Source organism: Megalobrama amblycephala, linkage group LG6, assembly GCF_018812025.1.
Source record: "Megalobrama amblycephala isolate DHTTF-2021 linkage group LG6, ASM1881202v1, whole genome shotgun sequence".
NCBI classification, from domain to species: domain Eukaryota; kingdom Metazoa; phylum Chordata; class Actinopteri; order Cypriniformes; family Xenocyprididae; genus Megalobrama; species Megalobrama amblycephala.
The window spans coordinates 5991610-6015329 of record NC_063049.1 but is presented as its reverse complement, the minus strand read 5'-3'; the positions used below and the strand labels follow the sequence as shown (position 1 = coordinate 6015329).

Genomic DNA, 23720 nt, shown 5'->3' with positions numbered 1-23720 from the left:
TATCCACTAAATGAGCTCATTTCAAATTTGATGCCTGCTACAGGTCTCAAAAAAGTTGGCACGGGGGAAACAAATGGCTGAAAAAGCACCGAAGACCTTTATTGGGGCCCTCAGACGACACTGCATCACTCATCGGCATGATTGTGTCAATGACATTACTAAATGGGCCCAGGAATACTTCCAGAAACCACTGTCGGTAAACACAATCCGCCGTGCCATCTGCAGATGCCAACTAAAGCTCTATCATGCAAAAAGGAAGCCATATGTGAACATGGTCCAGAAATACTGTCGTGTCCTGTGGGCCAAGGCTCATTAAAAATTGACTGTTTCAAAGTGGAAAAGTGTCCAAATTTGACATTCTTGTTGGAAATCACGGACGCCATGTCCTCCAGGCTAAAGAGGAGGGAGACCTTCCAGCGTGTCATCAGTGTTCAGTTCAAAAGCCAGCATCTCTGATGGTATGGGGGTGCATAAGTGCATTTGGAAGGCACTATGAATGCTGAAAGGTATATAAAGGTTTTAGAGCAACATATGCTCCCCTCCAGAAGACGTCTATTTCAGGGAAGGCCTTGTGTATTTCAGTAGGCCAATGCAAAAACACATACTGCAGCTATTACAACAGCATGGCATTGTCGTAGAAGAGTCCGGGTGCTGAATTGGCCTGCCTGCAGTCCAGATCTTTCACCTATTGTTATGTGTCTGAACGTCGCTGAGTTTTACTCATATTGTGTATCATATATTGTGTGGAGCAAAACTGTGTATGTGTGCAGTGTTCTCTCTCTCGCTCTCCCCCTGTCGCTCTGTGCTCATTTGTGTGAAAGCAGGTGCAGCTGTTTACGTGGGCGGAGCTGAAGTTCATCTGCTGTGGATATAAGCTTTGAGGGAAGTCGGCTTGATGAGTTCCCTCTCCTGCTTCCTTGTGGACCGTTTGCAAGGTGGGAGGCCCCTTTTTTTTAATGACCATTTTCTCCTGTTTACTGTTAAGCAGGGAGGTAAGACTTATGTGTTTTGTTATCTTTTTCCAGGGAAGACCTCTAAAATTAGGCAGAACAACCTTCTTTTGTTTATTGTTTTGGCCGACCAAAACCTACTGACTCCAAGCCATCTTTATTTTCCTACACCAAAGAGAACTTAACCTTAATTTAAGGAATAAACATTTCCTCTCTGGTTCAACCTATGACATTGTGGTGTGTTTGTGGGAGCAGGAGACGGGACTCCGGGCGACACACGTTACAATGTGTCGCTCTCTGTATTACGATCAAATGTTTGTTGGTGCAGTTCAAAGACGACCACAAACTCTTCAGCAGCTGTAAATCTATATTGGGCAAGAATGGGACCAAATTCACACACCAAAACACCAAAACTCCAGAAACTCATAACCTTGATGCCCAGATGTCTTCAAACTGTTTTGAAAAGAAGAGGAGATGCTACGCCATGGTAAACATGCCCCCGTCCCAACTATTTTGAGAGCTGTAGTAGGCATCAAATTTGAAACGAGCTCATTTTGTGCATAAAATTGTATAATTTCTCAGTTTAAACATTTGTGTTGTCTATGTTCTATTGTGAATAAAATATTGGCTCATGTGATTTGAAAGTCTTTCAGTTTTCGTTTTATTCATATTTAAAAAACGTCCAAACATTTCTGGAATTCGGGTTGTATCTTTGCTTCAAGTAAATTTGCACTTTCTGATTGGTTGAATTGTGAGGAGTGAAGAATACTTCTAAAGTTTATGCTATATGTCTATATAAGTTTATGCTATAAGTTATCAGTATAGAGTTTTTCAACTTTTGACAACTTTTTGGACTTTTTTTTGTGGCTTGGTGTTTGGTGACCATTTTTTACTAAGGCTTATTTACTTAAAAATGACATTTGGCCAAAAAAAAAAAAAAATACATTTAATGAGCCAGCAGATGGCGCTGTTTTCAATACTCAGAGGATTTAAAAAATATATCAATATATTAATATATCAATTAATATATCAATAAATATATTTCTTTTTAATACATATCAATTTAGTGACATACTACTGAAAGTGTCAATATATGATGTATTATATAAAAATGTGATAAAACGATAGATCAGCATCAGCAGTATGTCTGGCAAGGCTTTTCAAATATCTATTTTTTAAAAAAGAAATTCTCAAACTTTATTTTCGCTTTATGTTGAATTATTCTTGACCATGTGACCAGCGTGATGGATTCTTTGAAGTATCAGGCCATTTTGGCAAACATTGTGATGCCTTAAGTGTGTAAACTGAAGCTTGATGATCATTGGACTTCCCAGCAGACAATGATCCCTATACATCCAAATCTACCCAAGCGGGTAATGCCTGCTCAGTCTCTAGATTTAAATCCCCCTGAACAGGTTTTGAAAGAATTGAATAAAGCAGTGGCAGCAAAGAATATCAGATCGCTGGAAGCTTTTTCTCTATCAGAGACACAGAAAAACACTGTCACACAGATTCACATTCACAGATTTGATTCATTCTGAATATTTTTTTTTTATTTTTTTTTAATCTTAAATCAGTTTAGTAGTGTTTGAGCCACAAGAGGGCGTCCTAACATTGGAGAGAGTGGTTCAATGCTTCAACCCATCTCAGGTGTTATAACACTAATAATAGTAGACTTAATATGGAAAATAACGTTAGTTTAATGGCTGAGGTGAGCACAGTATGCAGTTACTCTGCTGCAGGTTTTCTTATCAGCATTTCCTTTTCATGTTATATTTATATACACATTCAGATTGTGGTCAAGCTCAGGACTCAGCAGCACTGATGTATGTTCTTCCTCTGTAGCTCAACCCACAGCGGTTTCTGTTTCTATCACGACACGCAGGCAGAAATGTGAGGATTTCACACAGTAAGCATGTTTTAAGTAAAGATATGACTGATCTTTTTCCACGTGTCTCTAATACATCAAAGTGTAACCATATCATTTAGAGTAGTTTGAATATTTGAAAAACACACTAACATTTAACAAGGTTGAACAACAAATTTGGTTTAAGTTCTTTTCCTGTGGAGTTGAAATGACAGAGAACATTACTGGTGAGGTTTTGACAGTGTTTCAGACATTCACTTCACTGTGGAGAGCCGTTCAGCCCTGTGCCTCTCTGCTTCAAATGGTTGAGGCAGCATGTTTTTGCTGCTATGTAAGACACTGGTCAGTTAACAATTGGATAAAATAACCACAGACAAGCAGACGCCAGTGTCTCTAACTCTTTTATTTTTGTGAATTAAACATCAGCTTTGCCTTGTGCCTGGTGTCTATTTTGGCACAAGTAACCAAATGTGTCTCAAACTCGTTTCACTACCACTTTTTTTGCTATCTGTACCTGGGAACTTTTCTACCGGCTCTTAGATTGGTCTTTGACACATTCTGACATATTCTTGACTTTCTTTAAATGTTTAGCTTGCTCTAGAATTATAATATTTTCCATTGATAGGAAATTATGCAAAAAAGAAAAAAAGTATAATAAATATTTTTTTTACTCTTTACAGATCACAAATTGCGTATTTAATCTCAGGCTCTTTGTGTTGTCTACTTTGTAAACTTATTATGTTAAAGGGTTAGTTCACCCAAAAATGAAAATTGTGTCATTAATGACTCACCCTCATGTCGTTCCAAACCCGTAAGACCTCCTTTCATCTTCAGAACACAGTTTAAGATATTTTAGATTTAGTCCGAGACCATTCTGTCCCTCCATTGAAAATGTATGTACGGTGCACTGTCCATGTCCAGAAAGGTAATAAAAACATCATCAAAGTAGTCCATGTGAGATCAGTGGGTTAGTCAGAAGTTTTTGAAGCATTGAAAATACATTTTGGTCCAAAAATAACAAAACTACGTCTTTTGCTGTGAAAGCTACTACTTACTGGAATGCTTTACCAGAGGATATAAAAGGGTGTAAATCTATTGGTCTTTTTAAATTGAAGTTAAAGTCTTTTTAAAAAAATCGAACAAACTCTGTAAACATTGACATGGTTGCAGTTTAATTGATTTCTTGATAGTGTGTGTGTGTGTGTGTGTGTGTGTGTGTGTGTGTGTGTGTGTGTGTGTGTGTGTGTGTGTGTGTGTGTGTGTGTGTGTTTTATTGTACGTAGGTATTGTGTGTGTTATTTTATTAATTTATGTTGACCTTCCAGGGGACTGTGAGAGAAAATTAGCCTTTGGCTAAACCCCCGTACAATGCATGGAATGGAAACATTTATGTTAACAATTGTACATGGTCCCTTTACAAATAAAGACTAAAAAAGACTAAACGCAGTTTTGATTTATATGATGTTTACTGTTGATGATCATGTTATTTTACAGATTCATCTACTTACAAATACTGTTGCTTGTTTACGGAGAGTCTGTACTTTTACAGAAGATGTGTAATAGTGCACCCTATATAACCGTGTGTTAGATCAAAATCTCAATATTTGTAATCCCAATCATCAGTTAAGAAACAGGCGCCTCAACCCCTGTGATGTGTGGCAGCAGCAGCGCGAGATCTCGGGAGAATGACCAAGCAGACACAGATCAAGTGTGGTACAAAGCATTCTCAGATTTATTCAGGAAGAAGGGTCATATTTATAGACAGGTCAAACAACAATCTCCAGGATGGCTTGAGCATCCAATCATATGACTTAAGAATCAAACCTTACCATGTATGCATTTCAAGAAATATAATAACAAATAAGAAATGTATGTGTAAATGTGTGTGTGTCTTCAACTTCTGGTTACGTGTGAGAGTGTCAGGACTACTACTTCTTGTTTTGTCTAGGTAGGTACATGATGTGCACAATGGAAAAATCCCAAGACACAGAGAAAGTCAAAAAGTGAAGCCCAAGAAATAAGAAATTAGTTAACAGCATGCACCGTATAACAGTGAAAACATGGAAAGCCAGAAAAAAACTAAGCATTGTCTCTTAAAGGTCCCGTTTTTTGTAGTTTTTTGAAGCTTTGATTGTGTTTATAGTGTGCAATATAACATGTGTTCATGTTTCGCGTGTAAAGAAACAGTATTTTTCACATAATTTACTTATCTGTATACCGCTGTTTCCACTGTCATAAAAACGGGCTGATGACTTCCTTGTTCTATGAAGTCCCTCCTTCAGAAATACGTAACGAGTTCTGATTGTGCCAGCGGTTCCTGTGTTGTGATTCGACAGCTCTGAGCGCACCGTGCCCGGAAAGGTCACGCCTCTTACCATAACGTGGAGATGCACGCGCTCAGTGTTATTGTAAACATGTCTTTAATTTTACCCTATCAATTTGAGCCGGAATCAGACCCGGTGATTGGACTGCGGGATGAAAATAACAGCGTTTCGACGACAAACACACTCTACAAACGCAACTCTTGTGTATTCCTGTGGGCGGAGGTTAGTCAAAAAACTGTTTTAGTGACGTCATTAAAGAAGGAAGTAGAGGGATGTAGTCCAAACTGGCCGTTCGATGTAGGCGACTTCTGTTAAATAAAATATCTCGCTTGGCATTGAACTTTGAGCTTTAAAATTGTACAGATTTTATTTATACTCTAACAACAACATTACACACTAACTAAAGTTTGAAACATGGGATCACGAAGAACGGGACCTTTAAATAATGGAAATTTCCATCAATGGCAGGGAAAGAGTTAACACTCAGGAGGAATATAAAACCACTGGAAGGTCCATCCTCAAACCTTAAAACAGTCCAACAGCTGGAGAAGAGCATTGGGAGGAGCTGGCAAAGGAAAACACCATGGTGACAATGATGGATGGATAAGCCAGGGAAGAGGTGATGGAGGAAGCTGAGAGAGACCCAGATACAAGCCATTCTGACGAAGGCATATGGCAGAACAGAGGACACAAAGAGACCAGGCAACACCTTAGGACCAGGAGGCTAAGGCAGAGACACAGTGTCAAGCTGCTGAGGTGGAGCCAGGGTGCCGGAGGACTGAGGCGGTGGGACTGAGGACCAAGGTGGAGCTGAAATGAAGGAACTCAATGGAGCCAAAGGGGTGGAGGGACAAGGTGCTGTCAAAGACCCGGAAGTCCGTGGTGTAGGCAGAGTGACAAGGGAGCCCGGTGGAGCTGTAAGGACAACAGCCAAGGTGGAGCCAACTGGTTGACCGGCCGAGATGGAGTAACAGGCTTGGTGGAAGACCGGAAGGCCCGAGGCAGATCCGTGCAGCAGAGCGGAGGAACTGGATGGCTTTGACAGGGGAGGCGGAGAGGGAGGCTGGGTGGGGCCTTTAGCTATGAACAAAACTAATAACCTGTCTAATAACCTGGCACCTCACACTCAGCAGCAGGAGTATGGGTAGAGCTCCACTCCATGCCTTCATACTCCACTAATACATCCACTTTGACAGACGTTGTTGCTGGCTCACGCACCTGGTTAGGCTTTCTGCAATGCTCAGTCTCCAGGATGAAAATGGCCTCTCTTTTTTTCTGTTTTTCTATTTCTTTGGGTTCAGTGTTCTGTCATAAGTGGTCTGCAACATACACAATGAACAGAGTAGCACAATGAAGAGTCTTTATTCATAATTCTTAACATTCAGGAGATATCTAAGGAAACACAGGAGAAATACACTGCCCTCCAAAAGTTTGGAAACACCCCTGGCAAAGTGTGGTTTTGGACGATATCAGCATACATCCTTATCATTTTTTGGTGCAAATACATTACAGTAACTTGACATTATCATTGAAGACCAGCAATAATAATTTTCATTTTGATTACATAATAATGGCAATATATACATGTCAAAGTCAGACATGCCCCTTTGCCAGCTGTGATGCTGGTTACTGGTTTAAAATTGGCCCAGGTTTGTAAAAGATGTTTGGGTCAGCACACCTTAATAGCTTCAACAATTGATTGCCAATTAAGTTTAGATTACAATGAACCAATCAGAACCCAGTTTAGGTCAGATAGCCGCTAATGCTGGATATTTAGATGAATCAAAAATTTAAGTTTTTTTCTACGTATAAACTGTTTATGTAATAAAATATGTTTTCGTAGTTTGTGTTGTCCCTTATCAGTGCAAAATTATCACAAATTAAAAAGGATTCATGCCAATATTGTCCAAAACCCTACTTTTCTAGGGCGTCTCCAAACTTTTGGAGGGCAGTGTAGCAAACCTCATAAACTATAGTCGACATGAACAATGAACAGAAAGAACTGAGGGTTTAAATACCCACAGAGATAATTAACGGAACAAGAAACAGGTGCGTAACTCAATCAGAAACCATGGAGACACACTAGCAACAGAAACTCAGGAAAACAGTGACAGGGAATAATAAAAACTAAAACAAAATGAAAACAAAACATAACCCCGACACTACCGCATTTTACATGCATGTCAAATTCAATTTAAGGTCTATACACATATGATGATTATATGCATACAGGCATCAGAATATACATGGTTATTAGGGGTAAACACACGGCAGGCAACTAGCATTCTTAAAGGTCAAACATGACAAGCAATGTGAATTCTGTCACATCTTTAAGTGTGTCACCACATTGTGCAGATAAACAGTGTTGGTTGCCATCTCTGCAAGTTACAAAATTGTTTCATTTTAACATTGAGGATTTTTTTCAGCATATTTAAACTTTGGTGGCATAGCTCTTCTTTTAAAATGTGACTTTCATAATAGTAAGATTGCAATTACAGTAAGTCATTTTCACAGACAATTTTGGCCTTTCAAACTTGTTTACTCCTCTATATGCACCACTTTGAAAAAATGAAATATCACAAAACCATGGATTTTCAGTCAGTGTATAATATCAATGCTCCATAAAGACTGCTGGTCTGTTGTAATGCGCTGTTCACAGATGTGATGACGAAAACGCAAGGGAAATGAAGCAAGTGTGAAGAGCGGCGCGAGACAACAGGAAACCAATATTCAGTACATTTGTTTCCTCCTTTTTGTCTGATGTGTCACAGTCACTTTCGTCAGAGAACATAAGTGCTCTTGCTGAAACCTGGATTAACTTGTCCTGAGAAGGAGATGAGAGAGAAAGTGAAAGGATCGATCAGATTAAGGATGGAGGACTTTTGGTGCAGACTGTGGCACCTGCTGCTGTTGCTGTGTCTCACAGGACTCCTGCAGGGGGGTAAGACTGAATTTATAATTTTGTCCCACTTGGACTCCGTGTCTTTGACTACTTCATATTAACATTTAAATGAATCATTTGATACTATGCACTTATTGTGTAGATGTTTTTACACAGAAGTGGTTGATACGATATACATTCAAACTCTTCTGAATCTAAACAATAGCTTTGTGCTATTTAAGTGTTATTTACTGAAATAAAATCACTCTGCTGAAACTCTTAAATCTTATTTTGCACTTACACATACACTCTTGCTGTGTGACTAGACAAGAGAGATAATTAATGCTGTCAAACAAATCTATCATATGGATTCAGTAGACTTGGAACATAGAACATATAGTGCAAAAGTCATATTGATCACATTTAGGATCATTTTTTGTTGCTTTTTTTGCCATTTTTGGAGCTTGACATCCCTGTTCACTTTGTTGTATGGAAAAAAAGCAGTGTGAATGAAGAAAAAAAAATCCCATTTAAAGAGAATCATACATGTTTGAAACACAGGGGAGAGTAAATGATGCATAATGCAAAATGCTAATATTTGGGTGAAATATTTAAGATTTGCCTGTCTAATGTCACTCTTCACACAGATCTGTGCTACGGTCAGCGTCTGGTCCAGATCCAAGAAGGTCCTCTGTATCGAGTGCAAGGATATCCCATCTCCATATCCTGTAATGTTAGTGGGTTTAAAGGCCCGTCTTCACAGGATTTTGAATTTATGGTCAAGAAATCAAACGTGGAAATAAATATGATCAGTACTAGAGAGCAAAACTTTGCCTACGCAATGTTCTCCAGTAGGGTAAGGGATAAAGATGTTGAGATTGAGAGGTTGTCAGGATCTTCCGTTCTCTTGAGGATCAAAAAATTGCTGGAAGAAGATGCGGGTGAATTATTCTGTCACACCCCAAACACAGATGGTGCATATTTAGGAAGTTATGAAGCGGGAACAACACTTAACGGTAAGATATTTATCTTGATTGTTTTGGTGATTAATCAGATGATTTGTCCGTTTTGAGGTTGACATTTCATTGGCAGATCAATAACTACAGTAATCTATCTGTTAGCAATCATTGACATTTCTATTCGTTCCAACAGAAGATGATCAGCTATAAGCTGAAGTTGTACAAATATTTATTTAAATCACTTTCATATCAGCCATCATTTACGCTCCAGATATTGGTATTGGCATTAAAAAACACATATTGGTCAACCACTCATTGCAACTAATGTTCTCAATGCAAAAATCCACAGTGATTAAGGACACCCTGGTGGCATCATACTCTGGCTCTCCCTCCCAGAGCTTGTCTGAAGGTGATCCTCTTCAGCTTGAGTGTCAGGTCTCCAGCCAAACTTATCAGCACACCCATCTGTCGGTCACCTGGTTTGTCCACAGTGAAGCGGATGAGAACCCCCGACCAATCATCACTCTGAACAGAGATCTGACTGTAAAGACAGGAGCTGGATTTGAGGATCGCTACCATGCAGGTGTTATCAGCATGGATAAGGTGGAGGACACAACCTACAGACTGAAGATGTCTCAACTGCAGGAGTCAGACCAGGGGAAGTTCTACTGCAAAGCCATTGAGTGGATCCAAGACCCAGACCGTTCCTGGACACAGATCGCCCACAAAACCAGCTCAGCATGTAACGTGGAGGTCAAACGAATTGGTGAGATTTATATTTTGTAAAACAAGAGGTTCACAAATGGTTTTGCTTCAGGACCCAGATGTTATACCTAGAGATTCAACAGAGTTTAGAGTACAAAAGTAACAAAAAATGCCCTTAAAATTTTGATTAAAATAAATTTTTATTCACATTTATCTACACATTTTTCTAAACATCTCATGAATTTTAAATAATTTTATGCTCTCTGCTGGTGATAATTTTCTGTTAACTGGAGTAGTTTGTCCATAGTTTTTGAGGATAATGGCATGTCACACAGCAGGTCTAGCTTCTACCAAATGACAGATGGATTTGTGCCATTATACTGTAGAATTTGTTTGGATGCAGAATTTTTGACATGAACAGCAGAAGATAGAACAGACCTGTGACCTACTGTCAGTTCAGGACCACTGATATAAACTATTTATGTTAGATCTGGTGTAATGACTGTGTTGGTACGACTGCAGTCATAAAACAGTAAATTGTGTAAGAGAATATTGTACATCTCATGCTATTTCTTGTGTTTCAGATGTGGCTCCTGATGTAGGTTCGTTCACTGTCTATATGAAGGCCTTGAAGGGGCCACTACTGGTGGGAGATGCACTGGATATCCACTGCAGTGTGAAGGCACAGAATCTTCCTGGTCATTTATTTTCGGTGACTTGGCTGAAGAACCAGAAGAACGTGGCTCAGATCGGATCTTCTGGGATGCTCACTGTGTTTGACAGTTACAAAGAGAGAGAGAATGCAGCGGAGATGAGAGCAGTGAAAATCAGTCACACGGACTACCTGCTGACCATCCGTTCGGCTACGACTGAAGACCAGGGCCAATACCAGTGTGAAGTGTGGCAGGAACACATGAATGATGATGGCACCTTCAGAAAAATACAAAAACAACTGTCCAGTCCAGAGACTGTGAGCATCACGGCCAAAGGTAAATAATGCTATTTCTCCTCTACAGTCAAGTGGACTTTATTGTGTTGCTATGCAGTTGCTGAGGTGTTCTGGTCATTGCCAAGATAAAAAATTTGTACATTTTCATTTTGTAAAGGGGATATATATATATATATATATATCTCAAGAACATCTACCATATAATGAGAAATATATGGTGAATTCAGGGTGACTGGGACACTTTTTGCCATTGAGATGACTGGGGAAAACTGTCCCAATCAACCTGAATTCACCCTAATTTTATTTATAACAAATATGAAAATATGCAGGTAAAAATAAAAACAATATGTTATTGACATTGCCTGTTTATTTGCCTGTCTGGTCAGAGAGTGATCTGACGGTGGTCATGGTGATGAAGGATGCGGTGACTGAGGGAGATACACTACAGGTCACCTGCTCGGTGTCGGGATTCAAAGGTCCTTTATCAGTGTCATGGCAACACAAGAAAGACTCAGGGGATTCCTTCAGTGATGTCATTAGTCTGACCCATGAGGGAGTGATGAAAGATATTGGGACAAGGTATCAGAGCAGACATGTTCAAACACTCCATTCTCCAGCTGGAAACTTGACCCTGGAGATTGGTGCATCTGCGACATCTGACAGTGGCGAATACAGGTGCATTGTGTCTGAATGGGCCGTACAGAGCAATGGCGAGATGACAAAAGCCAACACCCAGTCTCAGCAAAAAGCCATTTCAGTTAATTCTGTTGGTAAGACTGCTATATATTCACACATTATTCTCAGGATCAAGGAAACTGTCTAGATATGCTGACATCAATTCTTTGTCATTACTTATATTTCTACTGCATGATACTGATACCAGAGTATGAATAATCACTGTAGATGTTTCTTTTCAGAATCTCAAATGACGGTGACCTTGAAAAGTCGGACAACAAATGTGCCTATAAATTCTTCAGTAGAATTACTATGTACAGTCAAAGGGCCTAAAGTGTCTTTGGGTGTACGCTGGATGTTTCGGCCCATCAATTCAACTGTACAAAGGAATATTTTATCCATACGCCACACTGGAGAAATCTCCTGGGAAGCAGATCAGAGAAACTATCAGCTATCCATTCAGACACAGCCATCAGCAACAGTTTTTTTGCTCATAGTGCCACGAGCCAGCAAGCAACAAGAAGGACAGTACCAGTGCCAAGCTGATGCCTATCAAAAGGATGTACAGAAAGCCATGAAGAACTCCAACCCATTGGCTGTGACTGTACGAAAACCTGGTAAATACAGCTGTTTATTAAAAATAATTTCATTAAGAAGGTACATTCTACGTCAAACTTTTGAATATACATTAATCTTTATACTCTCATATCTTTTGATCTTAAAGGGCTAATTCATCCCAAAATGAAAATTCTGTCATGAATTACTCACCCTCATGTCGTTCCAAACCTGTATGACTTTTGTTCATCTTCAGAACACAAATGAAGATCTTTTTAATAACAGAATGCTGTCACATTTCCTTCCATAGACGGCCTTTGTAACTACCACTTTGACACTTCAAAAAGTTCATAAAGAGATCAGAAAACTAATCCATATGAATTGTGCAGTTTAGATGTACAGATTTAAATTAGGGTTTTACTCGCATGTAAACATTGTTTAGCGAACGTAAGCAGAAGCTCACCCTCACCTGAGTAATGCTCAAGAACAAACCTCTTCCGGAAGCTCAAACGTGCTGCGTACACGTTCTTGAAGCATCAAAGTGGTAGTTACAAAGGCCGTCTATGGAAGGAAATCTGACAGCATTCTGTCATCAAAAACATCTTCAAGTTCAGTCCTATAGAGCTGCTGTCCTGCAGACTTTAGCTCCAACCTTAATCAAACACACCTGAACAAGCTAATCAAGCTCTTCGGGATTACTAAGGCTATAGTGGGTATGCATTGGTTTTCAGCGTGAATGTCGCGAAAAACACACAAAACACGTCCAAAACGGAAAAGAGCTTTGCGACTGACTGTAAAAATTGCTTTGACACAAAACCTGAGGTATAGATTTAAAAACTTGCGAAAGCTACAGAAAAAAAGCAAATAACTGCAATTCACAGAAACAGCTCGACTCCAGCAGAGAAACATGGATTTGCAGTTATCATTTTATGTCAAATTGTTGGATTTTGAGGTAAAATCATACCGTATATATTGCATTGTTATATATTATGTTGACAACTCATTAATTAAATATTTACCATCTTATATTCTGCATAATTGGGTGTTTTTAAATAAACAACACTGACAAAAACTACTATAAAACGATATATGTTTTAGGGCTGGACAATATGACGATATAACATTGATATAAGTGATTACGCGGATTTAAACCTACCTATATTGTAGTTATAAAAAGCGTTCACAGGCAGATTTTCTTTATGTATATCCCCGGCGTCAAATCAGGCACATAAATATCAGGAAACACGACTCCTGGTTGCATGTCAATATCCATGGATTAGGTTTATTTGACAAGTTGTAAGGAACACATTCAATTCCAACCTTTAGTGTAATTCGTTAGTTTTACTCGCGTTTTCGCAGTTTCCCCTATTAAATCCAGTCACGCAGCAGGTTCTTTTACCACTCAGTCCAACTGAGGGAACGCGTTTTCGGCGGGAAAGTGACGTCGATGCATACCCTCTATAGACAGGTGAGGGTTTTTTTTTTTCAGGGATGGAGTTAAACTCTGCAGGACAGCGGCTCTCAAGGACCGAACTTGCCTACCCCTGTACTAACCCTAAGTCCTATTCTCAAATGCTTACTAATATAAATTGTTCCTTCATGTGAATTTCTTTCTATTTTTATGTATAAGTTGGACTGCATAGTGAATTAGTCAATGTGTCCAGCATACTTGTGATCTCCTTCAACACAGCTTAAAAGATTCCCAGGATGCATTCCATAAAGTTGGATGAATGAATGTCCAGAGTGAACAGAGCTGGAAACTAATGGCTTGTTTTCACTGAGCAGTACGGTTCAGTACGGTTCGGTTCAGTTCAGTACAGTACGATACAGGACGGTAAACCCTGATCCGGCTTTCATTTCCATCAGAAACAGTACCTTTACTTGATAGGCATGGTGTATGCTGGAAAGTAGTTGATGGACATCATTCTTGCGTGAAGATTAAAGTGATGGTAAACAACAATGGAAGACATATAGCAGTTCAACAGCCGAAAAATACATATTGTGTTGCAATGGTATTGTGTTGTCATTCCCCTTGTAGCACACAGTTTGGTATTTTGGTACCATTCACAATTTCTGACAATGGAAACGAAAATAATTGCATATCGTACTGTAGTGTACTGAACCGTACCTCCCAGTGGAAACGAGCCTTAAGAAGCTCAAATATAAGAGTTTACTCATATTACATTAGGTGTTATTAACTACTATGTACATACATAAAAATGTGTGCATACAAGTTGTTATGTTGTACTTATATTCAAAGTATCTGCACATAAATTCACTAGTAATCACACCGTTGACCGTACAATAACCATTAAACTACTGTTAAACATACCCCTTCTTCTAACTCTACATATATCCCAACCTGGGGCCTGTACCATGAAGCCGGATTAGCTGGCTAGACAGGTAAGTTTCAGATTAGTTTGCACCAATCCTGGGTTTTAGGTACTATGAAAGTGACTTGGCTTTTAGTGGTGTTCTTCACCATAGTAACTTACATTCCACGGCTAACCTGCTCCGGGACAGGTTAGATTTAGGGTTAGATGCATGTAAAGTCTACATCGAACAGGCAAATGAAACCACTATGGTTTAATGGTCAGGAAGGCGATGAAGCAGTGCACTGTGGAGTGCGTAGGACAAGCTGGATGCACACAATACATTTTATATTGTAAGTGCATAGTAGTTAAACCTAATATAAAGAGGGGCTGATTTGTTTAACATTTTTGGTCAATAAATAATTCCCATACTTCCATTGGTGTTATTTCATAGTTTTAAATAGGTGTCATGATTCTTTTTAATGTTTGTTTTTCCTTGTGTAATGTATCTGTGCATGTATATCTATGTTTATACTCATGTATGAGCATGTAAAATTTGCAAATTTCAAAAAGATCTGCAAATTTACAAAGCTCAGTCTCCCACAGAGGAATCTATTCAAAAAGAGAAACACTGCTATGTCACAATGTGAAATATTAGCTTCAGTGAATTTTAGTGTTGTCACCATGTCTTGGAGATGCTGTATGTTTCCATGTGAACGCTAAACTCCTTTGTTTTGCCTTCCAGAAATGGATGAAATTAGGAAATAGTTAAGATTTGTGTTTAATGCTGTTCCTGAGCAGTGCAACCTAAAAGTTAGCTTGTGTACAACACATTTTCCAGAGGTCAGCTTTCTGAACCTGGGACTGGATAAGACATATATACTTTAATATATTTTTTAAACTATATTTTATGTTGTCACTTCAGGACATAAAGCTTTTACAGTGAAAAAGACAAGCTAAACATAAGAGATATCAACTGAGAAAGGAGAACTGGAAACTTAACCACGGCTCAGGCAAACAACAAACACACGTGACCATATTCCAACATTGTGTGTGTGTGTGTTTCAAGCATGTAAATTAAATTACAGAACATTTGTATATGTTCTTTCTCAGAGGTGCAAAATATCAGACCCCATTGTGTTTTAGAAAGCATTCAGATAACTGTAGATTCAACAGTTTGTTGAAAATCTTGGTTTTTCTCTCTTCTCCTCACTTTGTAATGTTTACCAACAGAGAGCAAGTTGAGCCTGTCCAAACTCAAGTCTCGTCTGGAAACCAATGCAAACACTGATGCTCTGATTGAATGCTCAGTCCTGATGACAACCACAGATACATCTCGTTTCATGATAACATGGATGATTGGGACCCAGATGCTCTTAACTATGGACCTAGATGCTGTTGTCAAGTTTGGCCCCGCAGCTGGACCAGAGAAGGACCAGAGAATCCGCATGGAAGTAAGACAGAAGCAGACATTCCAGTTGACTGTCCGTCAGGTCAGAACATCTGACAGTGGACAGTATCGTTGTGAGGTGGACGAGTGGCTTCAGGATCCTCTTGGTGACTGGTATTCCCTAGATAAAAAGTCTGTTTCCACAGAGCTTGTTGTCAAAGAGAAAGGTAATAAAACACACATTTACTTCATTGCAATGGCTTTTTCACTGAACTGCAATATTCTTCACAGGAAGACAACTCTACTTGGCCCCCATTGCCCTTAGGGGCAATTTGTTCTGCAGCATGATAGATTTTTTACACCACATACAAGAAAGACAAATACACAACATTAATAGCACATAAAGAAAAAAAAACTGCCTCTTCCTATTTGAATTAAGCAAATTAATAGCACATGGTACAATGAATGTTTAAATTTGTGTGTCTTAGCTAAAGGGACCCTATACAAAGATCCTGTTGGGAGGGACTGAAATGCATCATATAGAGGGTGAGATGTGTCAGATATGATGTGATGCGCTTTCTTCATCACCTGAATATCAAACAAATCTGATAACCCAGGTGCACCAAATACTTTACTGCAGTTATTTATGACCTTTGATAGTGCATTCTTTTGTTTGACCTTTAAAATTCAAATCAATGAAAATGTTCAAATCGATTCAATATATGCCTTATAAAAAGCAGTCATCAATGTCCTGCCAATATTAAATTTGGCTAATTTACACAGACAATAGAGTCTCTGTTGGCTCATCTTACACAGTCTATCAGTATTTGATGCAAAATTGAATTTATTATTGATAATAGTGCCTAGGTGCTTATAACTTTCGACCAATTCAATCAAATAATTATCGACAATAGTACATGGGAATCTCCTCAACCACCACCAATGTGCAGCATCCACCTGGATGATGCGACGGCAGCCATATTGCACCAGAACGCCCACCACACACCACGATTTATTCTGCTCTTCAAATCTAGCATAAAACTTATTAAAATCCTCAGGAGGGCACTATCTAACTCATAAGCGGTTACTTTCACTCGTTTTCTACATCCATCATTTAGGCCTGTCATTAATTTAAGACTATCTCATACTGAGCCCATACAATTTGTTCTTAATTTAGTCTCCACTTTTTCCTTATAACTTCTTTTTGCTCTCTTAATTTCTTGTCTAATCAGTTTCTGTACATTCATAACTTCAAGCAGATCCCCTTGTTGAAAAGCAGTTCTTTTCTTAATCAACCCTTAAGATTCCTGCTCACCCATGGCTTATGGCCTTTGCACACTGAGTCCGAAATTTTCGCATGCGTTTTTTCGTATTCATGATCCTAAAAATTCATCACGCACAGAGACCTTGCACACTGAGTCCGATGCGTATTAATGAATCTGTTGCAAAAAAAAAAAAAAATACAAAATGAAGTCTTTTTATTCCGCACTTTGTTTGTCATTAAGTGCTGCTGTTTTGTGCTGTAGACGACGCGGATCAACTTGTCAGATGGCGTTCTGGATTTTTGTGTTCACGTACGGTGGCTCTGAATTGTCAAAACGTCGCTCAAAATGCGTGCCACAAATGCGAAAAATGCAGAAAATCAAACCTGACCCAAATATTTTTATGACGGATGAAAGTTTCGGAGGCAGTGTGTAAACGTTATTGACATAACGTGTGGTCGAATTTATTTTTTAACGTGCAAAAGTTTCATATGCGAATTTCGGACTCAATTTTTCGATTTTTTTTTTTTTTTTTTAAATAGTTAGGAATTGCCATGAAAGTGTTTTGGATTCAGTTATCACATTTTTAACTGAATGCCACCAAAAACATCAAAATGACTTAATTCAGGAATTTAGACATCATAGAATAGATTTATTAAAATCATTGCATGCACGGATTTATGTAAATGATATATTTTTGAATAAATTAAGAAATTCAGACCAAAACAAAAACTCACTTATTGACGTCTTTTATGTTTCAGCCAGTAACTTCAGAATGAATAAAGCTAACAGTCAGCTGAATGTTAAAGAGGGAGAGCAGCTGATGTTGAGTTGTTCAGTGGATGGTATTGGGTCTGATTCTACACTTCGCTACTCCCTTACCTGGATGTTCAACCGAGATCAGTCCTCCAGTGTGACACTTCTGACCTATAGTTATGATGGCCGTCTGATGTTCAACAGCTATAACTCAGAGCTTGAGGGACGACTCCACTTCTCCAGCCCAGAAGTGGGAGTTTTTCACCTGGCTATCCATAGAGCCATCCAGGAAGACAGGGGGCGCTACTACTGTCAAGTTCATCAGCACCAGCTGGACTGTAAAGGTCATTGGACACCTAAGGCAAGCGACAAGTCAGGTTACACCAATGTTAGTGTTCAGCTAATAGGTGAGTACTCTATGTTTCAATTTAGAGTTAAGAAATCATAAAATTGATTTAGAAGATCATTTATGCCGATTATTTTGTATTAAATCAGAGAACAAACTGCGCGTGCACAAGGAGGACCAAAGCCTCAACATCACCAATCTGCAAGAGGGGGTCACCATTGACTGTGTTATTGACTCGCGGTCCAGTGACAAGTCTGTGTTTGAGGTGACTTGGTCCAAGGGTCAGAGAAACGAACTACCGATTATCATCTTCAATGCCAGTCGTGACGGAACCTTACATAGTGCAATTGGGGATAAAGATCTGGTGTTTAGACGCCCAAGTGCCATGCACTACAAGCTGACTGTGCCAAACATCAACCCCACTGATACTGGCCTTTACTATTGTCAGGTTGCTGAATGGATTCAGACAGCTGCAAACAAGTGGAGAAGGATAGGTGAAGACAAGTCTGGAGAGCTATCCGTCCATGTGTACACTGAGGAAAGCCTAGAACAGGACACCTTTTCCGTGGACAGGACTGACAAGTCTCTTGACATCAAAGAAGGAGAGCAGTTTGAACTTGAATGCTCCTTGAATGTAGAAAAAGAGGATCCTACACGTCACTACACTCTCAGATGGGTGTTTAATAGCCTGAAAACTTCTAGCGGGACATCTTTATTGTTGTACTCTTATAATGGTCATCTACAGTACCTTACAGAGAACAAGGACAGGTTACGCTTCTCTAGACCTACTTCAAGTATTTTCAATCTGGTTGTGTTAAACTCAGATGCAGATGATAGTGGAAGCTACCAGTGCAGAGTTGATCAGTACCAGCTCGATTGTGAGGGCAAGTGGAAACCAACGACACAAGCCAAATCAGGATTAACTGTCGTCAATGTTCGCAGTATTGGTAATACATCCATTTACATCTTATTCAATTTTCCTCTATTAGTACAGTCTTATTAACAACTTACAAAATATGAATAACTTAATAACTTACAACACTTGACCTTCTTTAAAGGTGTGTTTTCAGTTTGATTCTTTTTTGATCTGTGATGTTGTGTTTCATTTAAACAGAAAGTAAACTGAGTGTTAAGAAGGAGAATAAAATGCTCAACATTACCAATCATCAGGCTGGGTTCACCGTTGACTGTGTCATTGACTCACAGTCCAGTGATAATTCTGCCTTTGAGGTCACCTGGTTCAAGGTTCAGGAGGAAGGACCAGTCGCTATATTCACTGCCAAGCGTGACGGTACCCTACACAGCGCAATTAATGATAAATATGTGGTGTTTGGACGACCACTTGCCACACACTACAAACTGACTGTGCCACAGATCAACCCCACTGATGTGGGGCAATACTACTGTCAGGTAGAGGAGTGGCTTCCAACTGCTGACAACTGGAGGAAATTTGCTTCGGATAAATCTGGAGAGCTCTCTGTCCATGTTCACACTGAAGGTAACTATATATAAACTAACATGTTTTTATACAAAAGGTACTTTAAAGATGCTTTGGGTTTCCCAAATGGGAGTTTGCAAGGGAACTTTTGATAGTTTGTGGGTTGATGGAAAGGTAATATTTAAATTGAATGTAAAATTAAAATAAATAAATGGCGCAGCACGATTAATCATATTACAGCTGGAATTGGGATATAGCTATAGTGTGATTAAGAAATCAAAGGCTGCAATTTAAAGGTGCCCTAGAACACCATTTCACAAGATGTAATATAAGTCTAAGGTGTCCCCAGAATGTGTCTGTGAAGTTTCAGCTCAAAATAGCCCATAGATTGTTTAAATAGCAAATGCATTCGCGCCCATCTGTTTGCCCATGGGTGTGCTGACCTGAAAACGAGGTGTGTTCAGGTGCATTGTTGGCGTGTTGCTATTTTGCAGCTCACAAACATGACAATTATTAAAAATAAAAGAATTACAACCCTTTAACCTCATGCATGAGCAGATCCATTTTCTCTCTGGAGAAGCATTCAGTCTTTCCGCTCGCAAATTCCACCATGTATACAGTGAATCCGCCATGGCATATGAGATAAAATGTCATATCGCAGTTCAAATTGTAATATTTCACAAAATAATTGCAATGCAATTATTTTGACCAAGTCATTCTGCCAGACATACATAACATTAAAATAAAACAAAAATAAAAGACTTTAAATATTCAGTTTACCTGCATGTCAAATGACCATTAACTGTCATTACAGAACTGTGAATGTGTCATTTGATTATTGAAATTTTAACTAAAGTACAAATAAATGTACATTTACTATGTGTAAATATTTTACATCTAAGGGGTTTGGCTGAAAAAAAAAAAAGTTTGGGAACCCCTACTGTAAGCAATTTTAGCCATTTTGATCATTTCCACTAGACTTTAGTCACTATTCTATTCTATTCTATTCTATTCTATTCTATTCTATTCTATTCAATTCTATAAAGCTATTCGTTAGCATTCCTATTCATCAAATCAGATCCCCCGGAAGTACACACATTATGGGCACACACATATTTTGAACCAAAATTTGAACTCTGGAGCTGCAAGAAAAACATCATGACAACCCTAACCCTATTAAAAAAACCATAAATCTAATGTATATCCAAAACAACAATCTAACATTTGATTTGTTTTCTCAGGTGATCCTGAAAAATCGTCAGACCCGTTAGGAGCAACACTGGGAATCACTATTCCTCTGATTTGTTTTCTGGTATTGGTCATAATATTTTTGTTGAGAAGGGAGCACAAGAGGAATTCTGATCTGAAGAAAAAGAAAGCCTGTCTGTGGGCTGAAAACAACCCTCTCACCCCTGTGCCGGAGGTGACTCCTGCTGCAGAGGATCATTTCCTAACCTGTCTTCCTATGGAAGCTTCCGTTTCTGCCACTGAATAAAAAAAATAAAAAAGGTAATTGTGACTTTTTATCTCACAATTCTGACTTTTTCTCATGCAGTTTTGGCTTTATAATTCACAATTGCAAGAAAAAGAGTCAGAATTGTGAGATAAAAAGTCACAATTACCTTATTTTTTTTATTCCATGGCAGAAACAAGCTTCCATATCTACGACAGTTACAGTATTAATCATACGGGCCTGTGACATACAAAGTATTGTTACTGAGGGTTATCTATTTTAACTCAGCTACAAAGGTTATTTACTTTAGGATAATAACCAGACTGTCTCATTTGTATTATATATTTAATATTACAATAATTCAATAGGCAAAATTTTATACGTGCAATACATAGCCTACATGATATTAAACCAGTTGTTCAGACCCGTAGCTACTACTGAATAAAAATCATGCTAAAGTAAATAAGAATGTATCGAAATGTATTCTTATAAAAAATAATTTATTGATGATAATTTGTTTATATAGCCATGATGGACTTGACAGGCTTGTCTCAGTTCGAGTGTTTGATTTCTAAATGTCTCGAGTTTAGATTTTAGATCCATTCTCTTAACAGCTTTCAGTTCATTGTTGTCAGCACAAACCATGTTTAATCTCTTTTGCACACATATCTTTTGAAGTCTAGGTTATATTGTATTTGACCTTCTTTAGTTTTGTTCATAGTATTGTTACAGGCCCCGTGCAGAAGGCCGTGTTGGCAGATTAGAAAGTCCGTGTTAAAACAGGAAAAATTGAGGGGACAGGAGCAAACGTGTAGCACATAATCCCCAGCCTTTGTTTATTCAATGACTTTTTCACATTGTAATCCAATGAAGCTTTATCAATAAAGTATATATATTTTTTTCTTATTAATGCACAATGTCATTTTCTTTCTCTATATTATCAAAACAATGCACATTTCACCTTTACATTTTTTCCTTTTTTCCGCACAAAAGAAAAACATACATTTGAGTTTTTTCACTTCTTTAAATCTACTCAGACAATTTATATAAAATCAAGGCCTAAGAACCTGAGAAATATATGTAAACCATACAATTTTACCTTCTATTTACTGATTTTATAATCAGTGCAATCATGACACATTAACATTAATTTAGCAGGAAATAGAACTGCATTACATTCATTTGCACTAGAATGTGTTTGAAAGATTGTCTGGAGAATTGCATTGATATTTAGGCTATGACACAAATGAACTCTAATTAACCAAACACAAATATAATATGAATAACCAAATAAAGAACATAATGACCTAGCTGGTAACTGGAGCCTGTATGAATCAAATTAAATGCATTTCACAGCCTCCACAAAATGGCGGACGATCCATGCATTTTCAATATCTTCACAAATCGGAACAACTATGCATATCTTTGCAACATGAACATACACATAGGAAGTAAATGACTAATGTGCATATTGTTTTGTTGTTGTGAAAGTCATACCTGTTAAAACAGGAAAAATTGAGGAGACAGAAGCAAACGTGTGTGTGTCGCACATAATCCCCAGCAACAGCGATGGCGCCGGCGCACACTGCCTCAAAAGAGTCCTGATCTCCCTCAGCAATAGACAATTATTTACACTTGACAGTTTTCAGCTTCCTGTTATATTTAACATAATATAAGCAAAATGAAAAAGAGTAAACATTTTCTTCCAAAATCACAATACCCAAAATGTGTAGCCTTCACACTTTAGGGTGTCACAGTATTTTAGGATGAAAATGTCGTGCAGCCTGTCCTTGCTAGTTTCAGCAGAGTAAAATATGAATTTGTGCAGCCTTTCAGATTCAGATACACAGCCTTTGATGTAAACATCAAAATATGTGATATGAACAGACCTACAGCATATTTTCCAGTTGTAATTGCATAATTTGTGGTTGTAATTGCACAATATTATAGTGTTCACATTGGAATTGTGCATTGTAAACACATTTATTCATTGTTACCATATTGATGAGGCTATATTTACAATTTAAATCAATGGCTTTTACTCTCCATTTCTCTCTTTACAGTTTCTGAACATGAAGTTCACTAGCAAGAGCACTGTGGTTACTGAGTCACACAATATCTATTTAGACATGTCCATGGTAGACGGGAAGTCAAGATGCTCTGAGCAGATCTGTTAAACAATCACAATGTGGTGGTTGTGGTTTTTTTGCTTAAGTATGTTAGACTGATCTCACGATGAAGGGACAGAGGAAATGCTTTATCTGCAAATGCAGTGCATGGCAGAAACCACCAAAAGTCATTTGGTTTAAGAAGATCTACTAAAACTGTTATACGGTAACTCTGTATTGAATGGAGAAAAGGTGTATTATACATGTGTTTGGTCTTTTTGTGAGGAATTTGAGAATCAAGGTGAATTTCTAATAGGTATTGAACATAATTAGGACTGCCATTTTTTTTTTTTTTACATAAAATACTTTCTCCTCCTCTCTCTACACTGCAAATTTATAATTTTACCAATATAGTATTTAATTATATCACATATACAGTTAAAACCGTAATACTGTATTATAAAGATGAATTAAACAGTCCACACTTATAGACAATTTCAAATATAATTAATAATAAAATAAATAAGACAATTATAAGAAACTCAGTAAGAAGCTATTTCTAATGAAGAGGCCAATAACAGGTACTAAATGTAGGGGCGTACTTATATTTTCCCAAGGAGACAAATGAATCTCCAAAGATATTTTTTGCAGAATAAAATATTTAAAAGTCAAATTTTATATGTTATAGATGTTGTATCACCTTCACCCACAACCCCCCCAAAAAAGTTCCAATTTCCACATGCACTCATATGTTGTAAAAGGAAACAATGCCTTTCACACATCATGCCCA

The 23720-nt window shown here is 38.2% G+C and overlaps 1 protein-coding gene across 1 annotated transcript; it reads left to right on the top strand.

Annotated features, from left to right (window-relative positions):
* Nucleotides 1-7890: 7890 nt before the first annotated feature.
* On the top strand, nt 7891-21728 carry LOC125269753 (immunoglobulin superfamily member 2). The gene is made up of 11 exons (XM_048192715.1): nt 7891-8082; nt 8670-9038; nt 9331-9747; nt 10271-10675; nt 11022-11405; nt 11553-11927; nt 15411-15794; nt 17591-17992; nt 18081-18878; nt 19046-19429; nt 20611-21728. The coding sequence occupies exons 1-11, from the start codon at nt 7977-7979 to the stop codon at nt 20862-20864; spliced, it is 4278 nt and encodes a 1425-aa protein (XP_048048672.1). The 5' UTR covers nt 7891-7976; the 3' UTR covers nt 20865-21728.
* Nucleotides 21729-23720: the final 1992 nt, after the last annotated feature.

What these genes read in the sequence shown, in the direction of transcription:
- LOC125269753 (XM_048192715.1), top strand. Translation starts at nt 7,977, where the DNA reads ATGAGAGAGAAAGTGAAAGGATCGATCAGATTAAGGATGGAGGACTTT. An exon ending in CGTGGAGGTCAAACGAATTG is followed by an intron (nt 9,748 to 10,270) that starts GTGAGATTTATA and finishes CTTGTGTTTCAG; the next exon opens with ATGTGGCTCCTGATGTAGGT. An exon ending in CGTCAATGTTCGCAGTATTG is followed by an intron (nt 18,879 to 19,045) that starts GTAATACATCCA and finishes TCATTTAAACAG; the next exon opens with AAAGTAAACTGAGTGTTAAG.